The sequence below is a fragment of the Halyomorpha halys genome, unplaced genomic scaffold (assembly GCF_000696795.3).
Source record: "Halyomorpha halys isolate HHAL.00 unplaced genomic scaffold, Hhal_1.1 Scaffold1282.1, whole genome shotgun sequence".
NCBI classification, from domain to species: Eukaryota; Metazoa; Arthropoda; class Insecta; order Hemiptera; family Pentatomidae; genus Halyomorpha; species Halyomorpha halys.
This window is the reverse complement of record NW_027108234.1, coordinates 375,197-398,068: the sequence shown is the minus strand read 5'-3', so window position 1 is coordinate 398,068 and position 22,872 is coordinate 375,197. Positions and strand designations below refer to the sequence as shown.

At 29.5% G+C, this 22,872-nt stretch overlaps 2 protein-coding genes across 3 annotated transcripts in view; one reads left to right on the top strand and one right to left on the bottom strand.

The window, feature by feature from the left end:
- LOC106689118 (inactive ubiquitin carboxyl-terminal hydrolase MINDY-4B) overlaps positions 1 to 6,372 on the bottom strand; it is a 48,304-nt gene extending 41,932 nt beyond the window's left edge. The window contains exon 1 of the mRNA XM_014433910.3: positions 6,298 to 6,372. Within this exon, the coding sequence (XP_014289396.3) occupies positions 6,298 to 6,336 (39 nt within the window). The 5' untranslated portion in view covers positions 6,337 to 6,372. The remainder of the gene's footprint in view (positions 1 to 6,297) is intronic.
- A 2,428-nt stretch (positions 6,373 to 8,800) lies between these two features.
- Positions 8,801 to 20,539, top strand: LOC106689131 (endoplasmic reticulum membrane-associated RNA degradation protein). 2 transcript variants are annotated; one of them, XM_014433941.3, is made up of 12 exons: positions 8,807 to 8,939; positions 9,018 to 9,065; positions 10,810 to 10,996; positions 11,591 to 11,850; positions 11,922 to 12,011; positions 12,183 to 12,332; positions 12,491 to 12,678; positions 12,761 to 12,921; positions 12,989 to 13,176; positions 17,165 to 17,481; positions 20,048 to 20,317; positions 20,393 to 20,539. In XM_014433941.3, exons 3-12 carry the CDS (start codon positions 10,843 to 10,845, stop codon positions 20,529 to 20,531), a joined length of 1,917 nt encoding a protein of 638 aa, XP_014289427.1. In that variant the 5' UTR covers positions 8,807 to 8,939; positions 9,018 to 9,065; positions 10,810 to 10,842; the 3' UTR covers positions 20,532 to 20,539. The 2 variants fall into 2 exon arrangements, with proteins under 2 accessions (XP_014289426.1, XP_014289427.1); XM_014433940.3 differs by lacking the exon at positions 9,018 to 9,065 and having other exon boundaries at positions 8,801 to 8,939.
- Positions 20,540 to 22,872: the final 2,333 nt, after the last annotated feature.

Genomic DNA, 22,872 nt, shown 5'->3' with positions numbered 1-22,872 from the left:
TGACCTTCTTATATTGTAAACTGTTTTTAGAGTTCTACTACTGGGTAGTTTCTCTACATCCTGTATCATATCATTATGTCATTATGATCAAATTTACTGGTTGTATTTTTTTATACAGTCATAAATATGAATAAATAAATAAAATAAAAAATTAATACTCAATTATGACAGACCCATTTTATTAGAATATTGTTTATTTCAATTAATAACCCATAGTTGTTGAAAAAATGGAGACCTTTGGAGAAAATAGAGATATGGAGGACCTCAAAATCTTAAATTTCACAACCCTCCTTAGTTAAAGATGAACGAACCTTTTAAATTAAGAAATAAAGATTTTATTGATGTCGTGTTAGAAAAAAAAAAGTTATTGTTATAAAATGTCATCACTAGCAATACACAAATTTAAATAAAAAAGTGAACAATTAAAATATTTCATTAATGTGGTCAAAATTATGGGGAAATTTCACTGTGCACCATCCTCTAAATAATAGTTCTACGAAGTTCCTGACCCATCATTAACTAGTAGTTTCATAACTTTAAAGCGTTATTGCTCATCGTGTTTCAATTTTAATCAGAAACAAAACCCACACTATCGCCTGGATCGATATTTAGCTCATGCTTAAGTTTAAATTAGTTCTCACACTATTCTGATAGCAAATTTAGCTTTAACTGGGATTACTGGCAACTTTCAACAATCATGCCCCAATCAACATGCAACCAGTAAAAGTTTCGAAGGAGGGGTTTCAGCGAATTGAAAATTCAAACTTTTTTACTTTTCTTTTAATCACTTAGGTAAATCTTTAAGGCGGTCTTGAAGAAAGAGGACTTCAGAGCTAAAAATAAAACTCAGAAAACGTTTTTACCCGGTAGCCTTGGAAAGGAAACCTAGTCCAAAGTAATGCTTATAAATAAAATAATCTATCTCACAAAGACTAAGGAAAAAAAACCTTATGAACCACAGTGAGCCCACATTATTTTAATATAAAACTATATAATAATAAGAAAAACTTATTATAATTTTAGTATAATTATATATTTTCTACATATATTTCACAGTTTTCTAACGTTTCGGCCAATTCTATTGGGCCGTTTTTATCTTACCCCTGTTAAAATATATTTACAAACATACTCCTTAAAGTATTTTTGAAATTTTTTTCAAAAATTTAGCTCATTCACAATTATTCGTTTATTTTCTGTGACAACTTTTCCTTGGGGTTTTTACATCTTATTCTTAGTCTCCATAAAAAACTCCGAGAGAAAATTTCCCTTTTGTACAACTATATTTCACATTCTTCGTTAACATTCATTATAAGTTGCTAAAAGTGACAAGTAGTTAACAAATTAAATTTTCACATAGTTTTTCTTAGATACTAAAAATAAGAAATAACAGTCCCAAGAAATTAGAAAGAAAAAAAAAATATGCAAACATTTTCGTAGTGATAGGTGTTCTATTTTCATTTTCAAAATACGGAAACTTAGGAAAAAATAATATTTGCATTACTATGTTCTATGGAAACATGGGCTGGATTGTAAGTATCAGGCTCCTATACCATAGGATCAGCCACTCCACAGCTTTCATGATCCGTCAATGCCTCTTTGACTTACAGCCATCTTCACTCTGAGTATCATTTAACCTTATTTATTATGAAAGTGTAAATATAGAATAGAATAAATTGATTCTATTATAACTACAATGAGTCAAATTATACTGCCTTGCGCTAACTTTCACTTCAAAACAATTATCTGCGTTTGTTTCTACAGTAGTTTGTAGAGTACTGTAAACCTTAAAATTGCACTTTCAGAATGTTAGAACTTGAAAGTTTAGCTAATCTTCTCGAATGCCATCACTCTGTACTAGCATTCAGGGGTATCAACTTTTGTGAATTACTCCATTAATGCCAGGCGTCACGCATCGTTCCATGCTTCATCGAAATTATTCCCAGAGGCCGGCAGCTATCGGTTGTGATAAATCATTTTCGCAAAATTTTAGACTATGGAATCTTTATTGATCATAATTTCCAAATATCACTCAAGATGTTAATGGTATCAATTGATTTGAATAACCTTTCAACAATTATTTAATTGTTTGTTTAATTTATTATTCAACTGTATAAAGGTCATTCCCACAAAAAAAAAAAAGCAGTTTTAAGTTCGAATTGTCAGAAATATAAAAGTCTTCCAATCAAGTCAAATATATACATTTAAAAAATGTATAACATGATTTAATTGTAGGAAGATTGGAGGGCTCCATCTGGTCTGAATGAGGACAAGCTCCAAACATTGTGAAGAACGATGAGAGTAAAACATAAAAATTTGTATAATAAAGAAATAAAGTAACGAAGAGTATAAATATAGTTGACTAGCATTATAATTAATAGCAAGCACAGAAATAATTGTATTTTTAACTTCGGGATTTTTTCAAATATCTTGCAGAATCGCTTTCTCAAAAGTTGTCCTACAAATGGAAAAAGCTTCACGCAATTTAAAACATTGCGCAATAAGAAAAAACTGGTTTGAATGTTTGAGTACCTTTTTTGAGGGCCACTCTGCCTATCTTCCAATAATTAATTACCTACGGTCAACTAATAATATTTCAGCATTATAATTTGATTTGATGAAAATTAGAAACAAGCCAAAACATTAAATATTTTTTTATTAATGCTACAGTTTACCTTCAGTTGACCATCGTTCTCTTACTCTCAACATTTCAAATTAAAAATCATCATCAAGCTATTAAACCCACCCCATCTAATTTATAGGACAGATCGTGATGAAACATTGTGATTTTCTAAAATATCCTGTCTTGTTAAACCGCTCTCCCAAACGTTGTTATAGAGTTCATTTCTCCTCTTCCCTTTAAGTTTTTTAAAAATGTATTTATTGATACTTATAACTGTACATAAAATACATCAAGTAAATTTGAGGAAATCATAATGGTATGGTACAAGCGTGTAGAGAAACTACCCATTAGTAGCACTGTAAAAACATTTTTACAATATAAGGTCTCGAGGCCATCTTCTTTTCAGACGCCTCGGAGGATTGTCCGGAATAAAAGAGGAAGCAAGATTAGAAACTAATGGGTTGAATGGTTAGGGAGTTTGTATGGAAGGACTGATCCCTTTAGTTTAAGTATTTATTTATATAATTGTTTTCTTTTCATCTGTGAGAATATAATAGAATTTTATTCCCTCGTTCTTTGGTATAAACCATTAGTTCATTCTAATAAAAGTTTTTGAAAAAATTATTAGATTATTCAAACAAAATTGCTAAATTTGACTTTTAGACCTATAGATTTCGAATACTTTACGAGGAGTCAGCCCTTTTGTCTAAAATCTGCTAAGGTATGATATCTACCGTAAATATTAAAACTATTTCTAGTTTTGTTATTGAATTTTTTTTTTGTAAAGGAGCACGAAGAGGCTAAGTGGGGATGGTGTGAAGGGGAGAAGAGAGGTGGGGAGATGCCGTGCTGGGAATGCTTCCACCTGCCTTATCTCAGTCCATGCAACCGGGTACTTGCTTCTGTCTGCGCTTTTTTGCATCACTTGCTCATATGGGATCCGTCTCTACCTCTGTCTTGAATTAGTTACAAGCTTTTTTTTACTACACTATTTAGATAGCTTCTGGATTCGGTATTTTTTAGACCCCTAGTCCATTTCTGAGTTATACCTAAAGGAAATTTATCGTGAAATATTGCTGATGCTGTAAATACTCTCCTCCATGTCTAATTCAAAATTATATCAATAGAAAATTTATTATTTAGTATTGGGGTTACTATATAGTCAAGTGGCATTACTCGGGGGAATGGCATAACCCTACTCTCTTAAAACTAAAAGACAAGCCAAAAAGGCCATGTTCACAAAGGCTAGGTTTACGTTGAGGTTAATAGGAATTGAAATCTAAATTGAAACAAAAGGCAGTCAGTGATTGGCTCGTACACTTTCCCTACTCCTCGGCCACGCCCTGGCCCACCATAAGGCCCGCCTTTCTAGCTTCACTCTTCCTACCAGCTTACCTCTTCTATTCTTCCTGTTCTCTTTCCTTCAAGCCATAATCTTACCCCCTTTCAAAGCACACGAGAAGCCAACAAATATATTTGGTTTGTTTATCATGTCTACAAAATTTCAACTTTAAATATAAAAGAATTTTATAAATTAAAGATTTGATAATAAAGAAAAATGGTGGAAACCATTAGATTTCACTAAGTAACCGCATACAATTAGTTTACTATTTTTTTTCTGTTAAACTTCTAGAGCCCTCTAAAGTGAAAATTAGTGAATTGTAGTTTTGTTGTTAACATACAATAAAGTAATGATAGAATTCTGTATTAATAAATTCTATCATTACTTTATTTCAAGTCGATTCGCAAAAACATAATATAGGTCTTAGTGATTTTCGCATATAAAACAACAACAAATTTAATTTAGTAATTTTCCAATAGAAGAATGGAAATAACAACTAACGTTGGCTAATTATTATTTTTTTTTTTAGATTTGGCTCCGAAGCCACAGGTCACCCCACGGTGTTCCTCGTGAAGTGTTCATTCAAAATTACGTTTGATCAAGTTCAAATCTCGGCCATCTATTAAAAAAAGAGGAGAAATAAAAAGTATTTTTGAATAACTATCTCGAAGTTTTAAATTAATAAAACAATATTAAATATTATCTCGTAAAGATGTTGACTTATTTAATTATTTGATTTTTTGAATTTTTCCAAATGTTTGATGACTGGGGATGGTCACAGGTTACCCAATATGATCCTCGGAAATCGACATTAGCATCCATCAAATTTTATTTTCAGATCTGCTTTAATGATTCCGTTCCGCTTTTATATTGTTTGTGATTTATAAATATAGGTTATAAGTAATCAATTCTTTAAAATAAATCGTTTATTTAGAATTCATACTAAACTTCTAATCCTTCTCTTCACCCGTCATGCAAAGAAATTGGAAATAAATGTCCGATAGAGATCTACACCGGCACCTTGCTGGACAGGAGCGGTCAGCGCTCAGCGGAAACGGGCCTTAATTCATGTCCATGACAATATTTATTGGATGAAAAAAATTGAATTTTTAGTTCCAGATGGAGCCAACGCAATATTTTAAGTTTATCAATACAAAAACACTATAAGACTATAACACTATATTTGGTCACTTTCACCAAACCATTAAATAAGTACGGGAGGCTATTGTACATTTATGATAGAGTACTTCAGCTTACCCTTTGGTTTCTTGACATTTGCCGCTGTTTAGGCGATAGGACAATAGACAATGTTTACTGTGCAGAGTGCAAGCGCATGGAAGAATGAATAAGAAATCCAAAACATTTGCTCAAAAAAGTAATATTTGCTGTTTATTTTTTGCTACAATACATTTATATTGCAATATAAATAATTTATAACAAAATATAAATGTATTTGAGTAATAGAACTCTGTGACATTACCCTTTTATTTCCGATATAGAAAGTAACGGCTTTGTCCATATTTTCTATCAAATTTACCAGTTGATAAAGTACACTAACCCCTCTTACAATTTATAATTAAATTTAAAAAATTAAAATTATAAAACAAATGAAATGGAATAGAAAATGTAATTTTTAAGCTGCCCATTTATGTAATAGGCTGAGGTATACTGTGAAATAAAACGTTTACCTACGTAACGTATATGTAAACCTTGTTTGTGAATATCTAAAAATAATATATATACTTTAAAGCCACAATTGCTCAACAAAAATATATTCTTAATTTCTGTTACTTTAAAAAGAGATCAAGCTGTAAAACTGATGGTAAAACTTATTAAAACTAAAAGCAGAATGTGCAACATAAATAGAATAATGTGATTCTACTGAACTCAAAATAAACATATTTAAGTTTTGAAAAAGTTATTTTTCCTTGTTATCCCAGTCATTGGTTACTGACCTAGGGCATTTTGAAATTTCATTGAAAAATATTTTATATCTTCATGTATAATTTTCTTGTAGAAGTTAGTGGTTGTCTGTAATCATGAATTTAATATCGCACATATTTAATGGTATTTTCATGTATTTATTTATTTATTTTTCGTATATCATGTCAATATATGCTATACTGCTTAAAAGCTTCATAAGTAATAACTAAGCATTTGAAATGAGGTTTTTATTTATTTCTAGCTTCTACTTCATACTAACTAATGTGAAAAATATTGTCATAAAAAATATTTATTTAAATTTGCTTCTGTCCTGTAATATTATTGCAAATATAAGTTAAACAAATAAAATAAAATTTATTTTGCAAATACATCGACGTACTAGAGAACTCACCGAGCCTTGATGAAGGGACGAATGGTTGGACTGAGCCATGCTGATCAAATGACTGTGAGAGCCTAGCGCCCTCTGGGAGCCACGCCTCTGTGATCTTTCGTCTTAGTCCTACCTCAAAGTCGATAATTAATGTTTCACTAGTTGTGATTTCTTTTCTCTTCGCTTGATAAGACAATAAAGAATATATTGTGCACTCCAGTGTCTATCATCTTTTAATAAAGTAATTATCTGTTCGTTCGCTGTTTTTACTTACAAATTATGAAACAAACATAATAAGTTATTTATTTTTAATATTTAATGCATATAATAAATTGCTAGCTTATTATTTAATCTTATTTTTCACCTAAGTCGTAATTCCTTATTCAAATACCACACACAGAAGGGCATATTGTTCGTTATAGAAAGGAAATTAAAAAAAAAAAGACTCAAGTTCTATTTTTGAAGATGAAATTATTCAACTTTACATAAAGGACTGAGTTATCGATATATCTGTAGAATATTAGGATTTTCTCATATTACAAAATGAAATACTTTAAACAATTAAAAACCGAATGAGTGAGCAATAAAAACAAATGGACAGAAAACGGTACGTGAATCACTCAAAATCGTGTGAAACGAGACCGAAAGAACTCATGAATTTGCAGAACATATCGCATCGTTACAAGATCAAAAAGCTGTTTTAAATCGTCTCAAGATAAAAATGATACATACCAAGGCCACGGAAGGGTCTAGTCTACGGTAATTCCCTTTTTTCAAAACACGATACTTAGGACAACCTCACAGGAAACATTAACATATGAAAATGGTTTACAAGCTAAAGCAGGACCAAAACACTAAAAAAACAGAAATATAATAGTTTACTAAAATTTACATTCTGCTCTTAACCATTTATTCAATGCTAAATTGTTATAGAAATATTGAAAATACTGTGAATGATTTTATGGAGTTAGTCATTTTGTCGATTGGAAGGCTCATTAAGTCAAGTTAAGTTAGGTTAAGTAAAATTAAAAATTTAAATATTATAATGATATAAAAAGATTTAACAGAATGGCGAAACGGTAAAAATCTCAATAGACCTTTCATTTATATGTTTTTGGTTATTCTTCATTAATCTCTACGACTCTATTTATTAAATATTATTTTTCCTGAAATCTTTGGTTTTCCGACGGTATATAAACGTCTAAATTACTATTCTTATTTCCGGAAATATATTTTCAACTTGGAAAAAATATTTTTCCTCGTATCTCTGAACGTGAATTATAAAATCTTTTCATAGCTTATATCTACCTTATAAATATGCTAAATATGGAAGATGGTTAACGAATTCAAATAAATAAAATTAAAGGATAATAGTGTCCTTTCTTCATCTTTTTCTCTACCTAATGCGGAAAGCTTGCCCTATGTTTGCATGAAAACCTACAATAGTTGTAATGGGGAAAATGTTGATAAAGACTATTTAAAAATGAACATTACAATCTACTTTTCATTGCATCAATGATTGATGGTAGAATGAACTTTTTGGCCAATTAGTATGATCTATAGTTATAAAACGAAAATTCGTGGTTCGCACTGAAGTAGAGACAATATCCATGATTCTCTTCTCCTTTCGGATGATAAAAATATAGAAGATAGAGCATACTGTTAAAAGGTTTTAACGGCAAGGCACTCAAACTATATTTTCAACAACTTCTATATTTTCCCCGTTTCTGAAACTATTCCAATTCCTCCTATATCGTGCAGAACTAACTGAAACAATCCATTATTTCTATTCTTTTAAAAATTACTTATAGTTCTATCTAGAAATTCTTAGAAAAAATTAACGTCATGGTAGATAAAAATGAAACCCAGCTTCTCCAAATACTTCCTCGCCAAGGAATGTAATTAAATGTGCCTACCTTTACTTAATGTCTGTAATTACCATCTTACATTTTTATCGTTAGTGTAAAATATTCTGGCAACATCGGAACAATATACCATGGATGATCCCGCAAAGTGGGCCTAAAAGTGTGAAGATAAATTGGAAAAAGTGTTTTTGCCTGAAATTAAACTCCATATCATTACACAGCAATTCCTATATGATATAGGAGAGAAAGAGGCTAGGTAAGGTCATTGCTAAGATCTAACTCCAATAACTGGGTGTATAGGAAATAAATCTTTATGAAACTAATTTCATCAGGCTAACATTTGTCTATCATGGAATGCAAGAAAATCTATATCAGGACAAACTTACTTCGACATAGGTGAACTTCACAGGCAGTCCAAAATATCTCTACTATTTTCATAACACGGCATCAATTAAGAATTTAAATAATAATTTGATGGGCTGATCGATCTGGTGATAAATCAAGTGACTGTCATTCCAATCAAATGAGACTGGCAAGTAGAGTATATAAAAGCATACAAGCTGTATAAAGGAACTTCGAGGTGCTAGACCATCTACCTATATGTTGATAATTGAAATGCTCTTCAATTACTTAGCTCCTAAATTTTGAACATTCGTTAGCGATCGGTTACTCGTTTTAGGTAGCAAATTTGTTATCAGGAACACAATGAAGTATTTTGTTTATAAAGTGTCATTGCTATCTACACAGAATATTTATTATTGACATCCTTAGCCGGGTTGAACACTTTGTCCTATTTATGTAAAAAAACTTTTATTTTAGCAAATTTCGATATTTGATCCTTTTTTGGGTCAATAATAAGCTGCTCTCTTTGTATAGTTTTCTCATTTTTAGGTTCCATAGTGTTGAACAGCATATCTGTTTTTAGTAAATATGATTTTGTTTTCATATGAGGTGATAATATTTAGATGTAAACTGATATCACTGTTTTGTGAATTGTAAATGAAATAATTTTTAATATATGAGTATTCCAAGAGGTGCAAGATTTACTTAACTAGTTTATTTATTTAATGGGCATATAACTTAAATATAGAAATGAGTTGACTAATTAGATTATTAAATATAATGATTGATTTATGAAAATTTCATTAATAATGTACTGAAAATTTGAATTTATGGGCAGAAATGCCTATAGGAACTTGCAATGCTTAAAATTGAGAAAATTAAACATGAATTGCAGAAATGCGAGAAGAGAAAGGGATAGAACATATATCATCAATGAATGTGATAGTAACTCATGTTGAAAACACGTACATATCTACAATTAAATAACTTGGAAATATCTAATTTATATTGGGCAACAAGAGATCAAATGGTTAAGCGGCATTGGCATAAGAAATAAAAAACAATTGAATAACCACTATGAGTTCAAATATAAAGATAGTCATTAGTATCACAAAAAGCTCATTATTAGTGTGTAAAAACCAATAATACCACAATATTTTTTACTGATTTGGCTCACTTTCAAAACGCTCACATGTGAAATGCTACCATGGAATGTTTTATTGTAAGGGTTATAACCCACACTATTGTTATAACTGTTTGAATTTGATGGCAGCAGTTGACTTCTGCTTCTTCTAAACAGATTAAAAAACTCACCCGATTACTTACAATCAATGTTGGGAATAAATTCGTATGGAACAAATCACTTTGTTTTTAAATTAAATATTAAATAATTCACAATCTCTCAAAGAGATTATAACAACACCAAAAGTAATTGGAGGGAATCTTTCCTTTTAGTCTTGCCCTCAATATCCTATGATTGGTTTGTCCCTTATCTTACCTTGAGAAAATTTATTATGGCTAGTAGGGCAGTGTTTAAAGATAATTACTTTAGTATAAAATTAGCTAAAACTAAGAATTACCATATGTAATGAAGTTAGCATTATTTTTTTGGAGATATTTTGATATTAAATTGGATGATTATGTTTTGATATTTACTATGAAGTATAGATATTGACATAAGGAGAAGATGCTCCGGAGGTGTGATCAGTAATGACACACAAATAACTAAAATTTACTTATTTGTGCCGATGTTTCAACTTAAATTTTAGGCCTTCATCAGGGCTGAAAACAAAAAAATTGAGATAACAACCTTAATTCAGAGAAAAAAATAAAATAAAGAAAACTAAATATATGCTACGATAGGTCAAAGTTTTATAGTAGTAGAAAATCAATTTAGAGATCAGTATCTGGTAGTACAGGATCTTACATTATATATATATAAACCGGCAATTAGTTGACAAGAGAAAAAGTTGACTTACTGAATTGACTGCCACAGTAATAATATAATTTTATGATATGCTAAATTTTACTGAGTATAGGAGATAGATTTTTTATTTTTATTTTTATAGAATCAATTTTATTTTCCTCATAAATCTTAACTTTTTGGGGGGAACTACAAAAGAAAAATAAATAAAATCTCAAAAATGAAATGCATAATTCAGCCTCTTTTTCCAATGAAATAATCACTGTCATGTCAGCATTATCATTTTCAATTGCCCTTAACTATATGTCTCTATCATGAACAATAAAGAATTAGTGTATATGAAGTTTAATGTCACTCATATTTGTTTGATTCCTAAATTAATGTTTACTTTTCCTTTCTTAGGGTCATGCAAAAGATTAAGCATTTAATTGTAACATGGATGATACTCTTCCAACTTATCTCTCCGATAATGTGTATGAAGCTATCATTAACTTAAGGCTATCAGATTATGCTTGTAATAATGAAGTTGTTGATGAGAATTTGATTTTGGATTGGAATGCTATAGATAATGAGTTAAACAATATTTCGGGTAAGTACATAGAAATTAACTTTCATACAATTGACATGTATTTATTTTAATATTAGATTTGATTAATCATAAAAGCATCATGAGATTTTGTGAAAACCTGATCTCTAAATATTTTTATCAATTATCTGATGGCTTATTACTGGTATTCATGTTAAACTTTAGTTTTGTCCTAGTATGCCTGTGGGAAAACTCTCACGTTAGATATATATCCTTCTAATCCATAAAATAATAAAAGTACCTATTACTGGTTTTATGTAAACATTGTTATTTGTATGAACAATGTAGCATTATTAAGAAATTTTATTGAATACTCAAAATTGGTGAAGATACTTCATAATTACTGTTGAAGTAACAGTTTCTTAGTAAGTAACTATCTTGCTACTTTAATACTTCGTTTGTCAAAATTCATTGTTCCTGAGAGTCATAAAAGGGATTTCTATTTCTGAATTATAAATAAAGACAATATTTCTTATGAAGGATTGAGAATTAAAGGTGGATTAACAAGTCTATACGTTGTTATTACGTATAATATTAAAATATTATTGTTAACTGTTTATTCAAACCAATACATGAAATTGTTTAACATATTTGCAGAATCCAGTGACATTCTTGACAATTCTTGGGAATGGTATAGAGACAAAGTAACAATTTTATGGGGAATCATGCTATCGGTTGATAAACATTTTAAAAAGAGTTCAGAATCAGTAAGAAAAAGAATTTTTGAGCTATCATCATGGGTTTTCAATTTTCCTGAGGTAGAAGATATTTATAATAAATTTATGACATGCTGTGATAGCGAACTTCTCTTCTGTGTCCTAAAATTAACTTCTTATTTGGATAGAGCATTAGGAGATGTAAGTAACATACATTAATAAATTAGTTTGAACTTTAAATCAATATATTTTAATAAAATCATTTTATCTAGGTTTATAAGACCACTTGTGAACATGTACCATTTCTTTTGAAGGATATGCTTGCATCTAGTGTTTTGATAGAAGCATTTGGTATAGTATCGGTAAGGACATTTTTCATATAGTTTCCATGATTTTTGAATCATAATGTTTTTGTTTATCATAATGAGATTTCATTTGTATTTAGTAAATTAAATTACTAATAAAATCATGTAATATAATAATATCATGATTAGTAAAATAGAATACTTAAATATTTCATTGGATATTTTTAGATGAAATTTCTTCAGCTGTTACTGGGAACTGTAAGAGGATTAAATCTGCGTAATGTAGCATGGCATGGATTCTTTTCTCCTGGTGAACTGCATCAAAGCATTATTTCAACAATGTTTCTCACCATTGCTTCATTAGGAATTTCCATAAAGGTAAAAATTAGCAAATGACATTTGGAAATACTGTAATAATAATATATTTCTTAAGACAATATAGTTTACTTTATGTTCTTGAAATTACCCTTCACTTTCCTGATGGTAAAATATTATTTCTGGATCAATTGTGCTTTACCTATTCTTACCATTTTCAGAGTTTCGAAAGGAGGCCAACTATTAAGCATGAAACTTTGAAAAGTTATTCTCAATGCTTAAAGCAGTATTTTGAGGGAATTGATTTTGATAAAACAAAATTTATGAATACACTTCATATCTGTCCATTTATATCAACAAACCATTGGGCATACTGGAATTATGCTTCTGATTTGTATATTCAGGGCTGGTAAGCTTTAAAACCTAATTTTTATAGTAATTTTTTTTTTTTTTTTTTTTTTATATTTTTCATTTTCAAGATTACGTTTCAGTTATGGAGACTGTCTGATACTTCTTATGCCTTTAACAGAAGCCTTTTTACGCTCAATTTTTTGTTTTGCTAATGATTGTTCTGAAAGAGTTTTAACTGCCGAGTCTACAGCTTTTTATATAACTATGGATGATGTACTTGCACCTACTGTTGGATCACAAGGTTAATTAAAAAAATAAGAGAATGCTAAATTCAATTGTTCAATTTAATTCTCATGTCATTGTTTTAGAAAACAGACTAAAACATGCTGTTGGGCCTAAAATATTAGAAATGTTACTGGATTTATATATTTATGAGGAAGGACCACGGCTAAGAGACCGAATAAGTCACTCAGAAGTAAAACCATATGATGTTCCTGAGGATATTGCCAGATGTGTGTTTGATATAAGTATTCTACTTATGTTAATTTCAATAAATGTAATTCAATTACATTATATAATGTTCAATAATTAATTTAATATTAGTTTTATGAATTCATATAACTATTGTTTCTGTTCATCTTGACATTTATTTACAGTAAACAAAGCACCTTGGCATTGGTGCTTATTGTCAGAACTGTATTTAAAAATGAGGTGTGGATCTTATTTTAAAATTGTAAATTAATTATTGTTGTATTGTTTTTTTCTGTTATTATTTTGTTTCAGTTCTGGTTTATCATGAAATTACCAAAATAAAGTTAAAATAAATACCATTTTAAAATCAATATAAATAATATTCAGGGTATTATACAAGAGGTAAGCATTTTGGGTGGATGAACTTTTGGTTTGAATTCTGGCTTGTTACCATAAATTTCTGTTTAATAGGAAATTTGTAGGCTTTGTCAGTGCAGAAAGAATTTTCCTGCACTGCTGTTGCCAGATTCACAGGCATTGATAACCAACAAGTTTTATGCCTTAATTTTAAAACAACCAACCAATCAGATTCTTAAATTTCTTTAAATAATTTAGGTGTCCTACTTTTATTATTCCAAGCCTTCAGGGTCATTGTATGATGTATATTAACTTATGCGCTAAATTAATTTCATAGAGAAACACATATAGAAATGAGGATGCTTAACTTTTGTGATCTAAAAAAAAAAAATTTCATTGCGGCATACTGCTCAAAAGTTATATTAATTCATTTGAAAACCCATCCCGAAAATATCTTCATCACTGATTGAACACATTTATACCACAACTGTGACTCATGAATTTTCCAACAAAAGAAATATATTTTTTATAACCAATGGTAATTGTTTATCTTTTGAAATGTCATTTTAACCTGTTAAGAAGAGATTCTCCATAGTTTCATTTAAATTTCTCTTCCTCCTCCCCCCCAAATAACATATTTTATTGTAAGGTGTTACATTCTGCCATATACATCAGAAATTAGCAATAGAGCTATTAGAGGCTGGGAGTTGAACCTGAGATAGGGTGATCGCCACAGATGTTCAGGACATGAGTGAAGAATCTAGTCATTGCCAGAACTCCAATATAACTAATTACAATAGGAGATAAATTTCTAGGTTAAAAATTGTTTAAAATGAGTGAATATATTTCGTCTACATTACAAAAATGTCTAACTTTCTTATTTTGAAATGAAATGAAAAAATCTATCTTTATTCTGGGTCACTTGGTCACCTAAAGAATAACAATTATCAACAGAGTTATGAAGCTTTTGTCTGACTACATTAAATTGCTCAATAAGTTCACAGAAGTTTGATACTCTAGTATTCTCTTGGTAGAGATATAGAGATCGGTAGGTTGGGATCTTGTGTTTAATAGGTGAATGGAAGAATATAGGGTATAGAGGTCAATGATGTAGGAAGGTTTTTTTGGTTATAGAGTTTGATAGATAAATGTGCCAAGGAGGTATTGTCTCTAGATACTGGGATAGAGCCAGCTTTGATCAGAATAATGATTTGAGATATGGGAATTCCTAAGAATACCAAAAATGAATCTTATAAAACAGTTCTTCAGTCTTTTTAATCTCTTTTCTTGTTCATTGGATAGTCCTTCATACACTGGGCATCTGCAGTCGAAATGTGGGAGAATAAGGGAGGATACTAGGAGGTGATGAGTACTTCAAGGTAATGAATCAGGATTTTAGGAGATGTTCAAGGATTGAGACGGTTTTTCTAATTATTTGGGAAATGTGACAATTTCGTGTTAAGTGCTGATAAAAGGTGACTCCTAGGTTTTTATGGTTTTTTGAAATTGGATAGGTATATTGTTGTGGCGTGATAATGGATAGTAAGAAAGGGTTTTGATCCGATGAGAATGTCCTTGGTTTTTGCTGGATTCAGAGTCAATTTATTTTCAGTAGCCCAATGGTGTATATTGTCAATGTCGCCCTAGAGCTTACAGAATGCCTCGATCAAGTCAGAAGAATGAAAGGATATGTATATTTGTAGGTCATCGGCATACAGATGATATTGGGAGTGCTGTATAGCGTTAGGTAAGTCATTCATGTATGTGGAGAATAGGGTTGGTGAGAGGGAGAAACCTTAGGGACACCGTGAGAGAGAAGTAGTGATGATGAGGGGGTTTATTAGGAACAAATATGGTTTGGGAACAGAGAGACAGGAAGGAGTGAAACCAGTTCAAGGAACTATTGGACAGCGATATATGCAGTTTTGAGAGGAGAATTGTTGGATCAACAGAGTCGAAGGCTTTTGAAGTTGAAGAGGAGGATTTTGTTGTCCTCTTCCAACAGCTAAGCATATTCTGAATGTCTTGAGAAAAGTTAGAGGTTTCTAATGGCCATTTGCAACTGTTCTAGAGCCAGATATTTTTTTCTATTAGAAATATAACTACTTTTGAACTGTTTATAAATCATGAAAACTATTGACTTTTGTTCTATATTTATCTCGTATTCTCAAAGACCTATTTACCATGTTAAAATATATTCTATCTGTTAGAATTGCAGAGAAGGTAAAACTTAGATGGAATTTTGAAGGTACCTGAATCAATCAAAGAGCTAGTGCTCCTTGCATCTACCAATCTCTTCATAACAAATCCAACTGTTATCATGCTCTAGGGGTTGTGTCTCATTTGTAATTATGTTAAAAATATTTGATTTGATACAAGAGCAGTGTGTTAAAATAATTAGCATGATCAAGTAAAAATTACCTTAATCGGACAGTCAATGATGTTATCAAATAATTAACTTTTGGCATTGTAATGAGTGGTTCAAAAACCTTTTTTACTTTTTCTTCATTTTTATGTGTTTGTTATTTATTATTCTAGAAAATAAATTTAATTGATCTTGTAATGGTTATAAAAAAAAATTTTAAAAATCAGAAAATATATAGATTAATATAGAGAAAGAACTACTTGCATTCATTTAATAATCTATTCACTCAGTTAAAATATTCTTGTAATTATATGTAAATAATCATTGGTGTGAATTGTATAAAAAAAAATCTTTTAATTTACAACAAATTTTGTTGAAATATTCATTTGGTTTTTCCCTTAAAAGTTTTACTTTAAATTATTGAGAAACATTGAACATACTAATCATGTACATATCTTTAAATAAGTATCTAATCAGGTGTCTTTGAGAATCTGCTTCAAAATAAATTAAAAACAATAACACAACACATCTCCAACTCCAAAAATGTCACGAATATGACCTCAACTGCACTTGTTTGTTTATCACAATATTAAACCACATTATTGTAGTTTTTATTAACATGAAATATTAGACTTTGTGCAATAAACTAGGAATTATTATGTGCTATTCATTACTGACACCAGGGCCCCATTTCATAATAAACTACAAACTAATTCTATTAATCTTTTAGTATGTACCTGGTATGATTTTGTTGACTTGTACAATGCTGATTAGTAATTTTTTTTACTTTTTAACTCCTATAATATCACTAATAGTTGTTTCTATCAAGAAACAGAAAGTATCAGTGCTTGTTCATTGAACTTTTTATACTTGTATTTTTGAACTAATACTACGAGCTTTTATTATGAAAAAGGGCCCAGTAGGGTAACAGGTTATTAAAAATCACTTGCTAAAAAATAAATATAACCTATCCTTATTTAAGCACTGTAAGACAAGGGTACCTTCAGAATTCCATTTATAGTCGGCCCCCAGTAGGAGGATTGGAACTGAAGTTTTATCGCAGACATTACTTATTGTTGTTTTTGATGTTTTCCAATTCACATATATTAGTTTTGAAATGTATCTACCACACTTTCCGTTAATAGCCTTCTTTTTCTGGTTAACAGTGAAGTAGTGTTGAGTAGTATAGAAAGTATGGGGTTATATTATCCATTTTTCTGATATATTATCATTTTCAATTTATTTTTTCATCATCTGTACATTGTAAACTGGACAGTAGTCATTATTTTTATTTAATAAATAATTATAGTGCAAATAAAAAATGTTATATAAATTTTTTATTTATTTCAAGGTGAAAAAGGCATTGATTGAACAGAAAGGTTTGACTAATTCAGGATATAGCACTGAGCTGATTGATTTATCTGTAAAGTATAAGCCTCAGTTCCACCCAATCAGCATATTTAAAAGATCTTTTGTTAATATTATTATCAATACTAAATCATGGAATGGGCTTCCAAGGCCATCTGACCTGGATTGTGTTTCAAACTTCCATGCTAATAATGAGGCAGTGAATTTTTTAAAAGTAATAACTGGATATGTTGATTTTGTAAACTATTCTAATGATATTATTAAGAGGATTAATGATTTGGAACCAGAAACCATCTACAGGTACTTTTTAAAAAAAAAATTAACTATTCGATTACATTTATGAGTTTCTCATCATGATTGAAGAATTCTGTCAAAAGTTAAGATATCTATATCTCATAATAAGGATTTTTTTTAATCCAGCCTGAGCGGGTTTCAATTTTTTCTTTTTTACCTCCTACCTCGCTATTTCTGACATAAGGGAGATCGTTCTATTGGAAACCAACCTATTCTAACCACAGTTTTCATTCTGTGGGACCATGACAAAATAAAATTCAACCTGCTCGGGTTGCACTAGCACAGCTGTAGACATGAGGTAGCAAGGTGACTTGACATTTCAACTCACTTAGCTATAACAGCCTCCAGATTTTATTTTAACTTATTTTAATGAATCCCTACCTTCTTACTATGGCTAGAATAGATCGGAAAAACCATATGATCACCACCTTATATCCCAGAAACAGCCTGGTAGGGAGGGAAGAAAATGTAAAAAAAAGAAGGAAAGAGTGAAGTGTATTGTGCAGTAGATATATTTAATTCATCTATTCAGAAGATAGTTTGGGAGTTACTTTGTAACATCTTATTATGATGGCAAATTGTTACAGTTATGGTTATTATTTTTTAAAAAATCTGGTGTGGTGCACATATCACACAACTTTCGTTAACCTCCCTACATATGTCCCCAAGTTTTGTGTTAATTAGTGGGCTTGTGTTAAAGTTATCGCTATTTTTGTTATTTAAAAAAAAAATTAATAGACCCTAGAAGGCAAAAATTATGAACAAATAATTCTTATTTTTCTTTTGCTATAAAAATTTGTATTTTAAGGTTTTTCAAAGTCGGAATATATGATATTGTAATAATTTAAAAAAAAATTATTTAAAAATAAAAGAAAAAAGAATTTTTGCTCGTTTTATAACTTTTTTCAAATATAAAAGATAATTGGGTTCAAATTAAGAACTTTAATACCAAATGGATAATAGAATTATATTTAACTTTTATAATATAAAAAGACTCTTAATCTCAGGGCGTGTTGTTGCTAGGCAATCAGAAACTTGCATTTACAATAATTACAATTAATTAAATTAAAATCTAGTTTACATATGTATCTATTTTTATGTATACAAAACTAACCAAGCTCACGATCTTCCTTTGATGATCCTTGGTTTCTTCTTTTTTTCTTATTGTTCTGTCCTAGCGTCCAAAATGGCGTCCTTCTTGACAGAAATTGATGAGGACATCCTTTCTCCTGCCCGTCCACACAACGAATGAACCCTCCAAAACCAAAACCTGCCTTGAGGTTACATGTAAACATCGATTGTCGCACAACAGTTAGGGATTTTTCCAAATGATTTACTTTCTGAATATTATTCATTAGCACTATTTCTTGATTTCTATTTTTCCTTTAATTTTCTATATTTTCAATTATGAGGGGACGAGTTAAAATAGTTTTTATGATATTTGAATCTGCTCAACGTGGCCTTGATTCAACGTACTTGACTGAAGAATACGTACCGCCATCTTGGTTTTGTTTTTAATCACGAAGTTATTATAGACAATGAAAATTGGTTAGCTTGCTTTTTGGATAAACAAAACAAATTAACAATCTTAAAATGATACATAAAATAAAACATATTATAAACCCTTTATACATCAAAATATATTATTTACTCAAAAAGAGCATATTACAATATATATAAAGAATATACATTTTGTTCCTACCAAGATAGAACATTTTAACAAAAGATAACGTAACCTTTCAGGAAAGATTGGGTGGTCTCAGCCTTTCCCGTTTGAATCAGATGTCAGTTTTCTTTTTTCTTCTTTAGTTATTTATAAAAGCCTTTAGTATTTTGTGTTTATTAGTGCTAACAATGATAACTGTTTATTTTTTTTTTTTTCAAATTGACAAAATTGAAAGGTAAAAAAAATAAATATTTTTTGAAAAATCCAAATTTAAGCTCTGTCAGATTATTTCAATGAAGATAAGACCTATCTGATCTTAAAGACCATTCAATTGTATGTTTACATACCAAGTTTAATCAAAATCGTTTGGAGCTGTTTTTGAGAAAATTGAAAAATTGTGTCTATAAAGTGGTACTTCCAGTCAATTGATTTTATTTAAAACGTTGATGTGACAGTGCAGGTTTGTTACTACCTTAAATATATAATTTCAGTTTTGTACAATTTTCCTTTTTGAGTTAAGCCTATCAAACACACACAGACCATTTTGTGAGGTTTTGTTATTTGGATTCAGAGGACCTCAAAACCAGTATGTTTATTGAAAACTGAAATTCTAAATTTTTCCTAATCGCAATACTTCTTACTATATATTTCATATATAGGTAAGTGAAAATAGAAAAAAATTTAAAATCAATGCTTTTAATTTACTACTCCCAATAACGAACTTTTGTAATTGTCAAAGAAAAAAATTTAATTATATACCCAATTGGTTTTTAATGAATTTGTAATGTAAGAATTTGATAAAACAATAAGTTGAGAAAATCAAAAATATATATTATACTATGGTATATATTATAACTGATGTAAATAGCTAAAAGAAAGTTTTTAAAATCCAAAAATATTTTTTAGGCCCAAACATGAAATGGAATTGATTTCGATTCTGAGGAGAATTGTTTGCTCAATTGAAGAATTAAATGCAAACATTAGTGAAAGCTGTCAAAGTAAACTTCTTCTTTGGAAAAACAAGCAAATGAAATCGAGGAACAGAGAGAGTTATAAAAGGATGCTGCAGTGCATTCCTAATTTACAATACGGCATTGGTTGTTTATTTTATGCTATGTTCATTACATTACAGCAACTACAAAAATATGAGTCTGATGTTATAAAAAAAACCCAGAGGTAATGGATTTAGTGCTTAATTGTTTTCTAAATAAAAAAAAAAATTGTCATTACTTTCATTTGTTATCTAAATAGGTTTTTGAAATTATGCCAGAAGTATGCTGAAAATGCTTCCACAATGAGTTCAATAAGGAAGAACCGCTGGAAAGAACTTGAAGAAGGAACATTTAATATTTGTAATGTGATTTTATCAGAACCATCAATAAAAAATTAATTAAACTATCTAGTTTTTTTTTTTAATATGTATGTAAATTTAAGGAAATATATGAAAAATGCTTCCTTTACCTTAACAAAAAATTCCACGAGACCTATGGAAAGAGTTTACCCTGAAAGGCCTCTGGTTTGTATCTCGCAGAACAATACCAAATAAAACCAGGAGCTTCTTAGAAGACCTAGGTTTTAATATCGGGGATATATATCTTGGCAGGAAACATTATTTTAGACTCCCTGGGTATCATTCATCATCACCTGCATGGGAATTAGCTCTTAGATTTTATATATATATTTATTAATTTTTTTTTTTTTTTTTTTACCCTGTTTATGTGTGTTTTAACTTATTTATTCATTTAATTATTTCTCTTAATTAAGTTTTGTTTTTTTAATCTATATATTAGTTTTTTAAATCTATTTTTTTAAAATTTGATCTGCTATGACTAATGTGTCTTTGATTTCTTTTTATATTGCTATCTAATGATAAATTCTTTTAGTTTGTCTATCAGATCAAACATGGGTTGCAGATCACTGGAGAGGACAGGTATCAGAGAATGAAATAGGGAGAATAAAATTGCCAAATAAATAGGATAGGATTGTCAAATAAAATAAAATTGTTAAATAGGGGGAAACTAATAATTATAATAGATTGTATTTAGTGTATTAATCGTCTATTGATTGTAACTGGTTGAGGTAGGAAAAAATAATTTTTCTTATATCATGTAAATATATGTAGTGTAATATACCCTATTGATTGATTGGTATCCTGTGTTTTATAGCAACCCAATGTATTTGGTACATGAACAGCTCAACCGATTGCTTTGAACAGCCCTGCAAAGTGGGGCGAAACGTCGGAAAATAAATAGTTGTAAACTATTTTTGTTTCTCTTTTGACCGCAACCCTGACTATCTTCTCATATATAAAAATGATGTATATTCGTTGGGATAATGACTGTAATAAGTTTTAGGCTTTAGCTAAGTCTGCGGAAGTGAGTTCTCTGCACTGTGTTTTGTAGAGTATAGACCTGAAGTGTTCTAGTGGTCCTTGTCCTGAAGGGAAATGGTGAAAGCTATATTTATAAATCTAGTGTGGTGTTTGTATCAGACAATTTATACTTACTTATGTCCCCAAGTTTTTTTTATAGATTGGTAGGTAGACTCATGTTGAAGTACTGCTATTTTAGTGATTTTGGAAAAAAAAAAAAATAATAATGAATGGATAAGGCAAACTAAAACTAAGAAAACAAAATTTTTATTTTTTATATAAAAAAAATAATATATAGGTATAAAAATTCATATTTTATGACTCCTCGAGATGGAAATAACGCTTATAAATTATTTTTCTGCTAAAAATGCAACAGTTTCAGAAAAGATAACGAAGCAGTTGTGCAATCAAGAAAAATTGGGGAGTCTGCTTATCCCATTCCAATCAGATGTATCTATTTTTCCCCTCCTAAAATTCTTTAATATTTTGTAATTACCCATTGTTTAAGATTGCTAACAATGAGAACATATCATTTTTTTAAATAAATAAAATTAAAGGTACTTAGAGGAAGATTTTGTGAAAATTTGGCATTTAAGCACTGTTAGGCTATCAATGAGGATAAGACATATCTCATATTAAAAATCATTTAGTTTCTTATTGATTCAGTGGGTCTAATCAAAATCGTTGGAGCCATTAGTCTAAAAATTTATAACATGTTAAAAATTAATTCTATGAACTTGGTTGACCATATACACACACAGACAATTTTGTGAGAATACGTTATTTGAACTCAGGGGATCTTAAAATGTGTATTTTCATTGAAAACTCAATTCAATATTTTGCACGATCACAATACTTACACATTATATTTCATACTAAAGTAATAAAAATAAAGAAGTATTTGAATTGAAAAATGGAGTTGACCCAATAGATGATAGATCAGGTTGGTGAGTTGAAATAAGTTTTTAATGACTTTATTTAAGAAACTATGATAAATTTTTTTTGGATTTGAGTATTTACATTTATAAATTAATTTATTTATATAGGTAATTGTTTCCTTGTAAAAACAATCTTATCTTAATTAACAATTGATTGCTTTCTATTTAGGTTTTACCTTTATAATAAAAAAGAACTAAGTTTAATCATTTTTAAGTAGAATAAAATCCAAAATACAAATGTTTGTTAATTTTATTAATGTTGAAATAAGGAAATTAAATAAATTTTGTTGTTATTTTTCTAGCTAATATAAACTAAAAATAACACCACAATTTTTTTTTTCAATTATCAGTTATTAAATCCCTGTCTGCATGGGTCACTAATTCGCTAAAAGAAGTCATTAAAACAGACACACATAAATATA

Coding starts and splice junctions, on each gene's coding strand:
- LOC106689131 (XM_014433940.3), top strand. CDS start 10,843: ATGGATGATACTCTTCCAACTTATCTCTCCGATAATGTGTATGAAGCT. Junction 12,012..12,182: donor AAGCATTTGGTATAGTATCG/GTAAGGACATTT, acceptor GGATATTTTTAG/ATGAAATTTCTTCAGCTGTT. Junction 12,922..12,988: donor ACCTACTGTTGGATCACAAG/GTTAATTAAAAA, acceptor TCATTGTTTTAG/AAAACAGACTAAAACATGCT.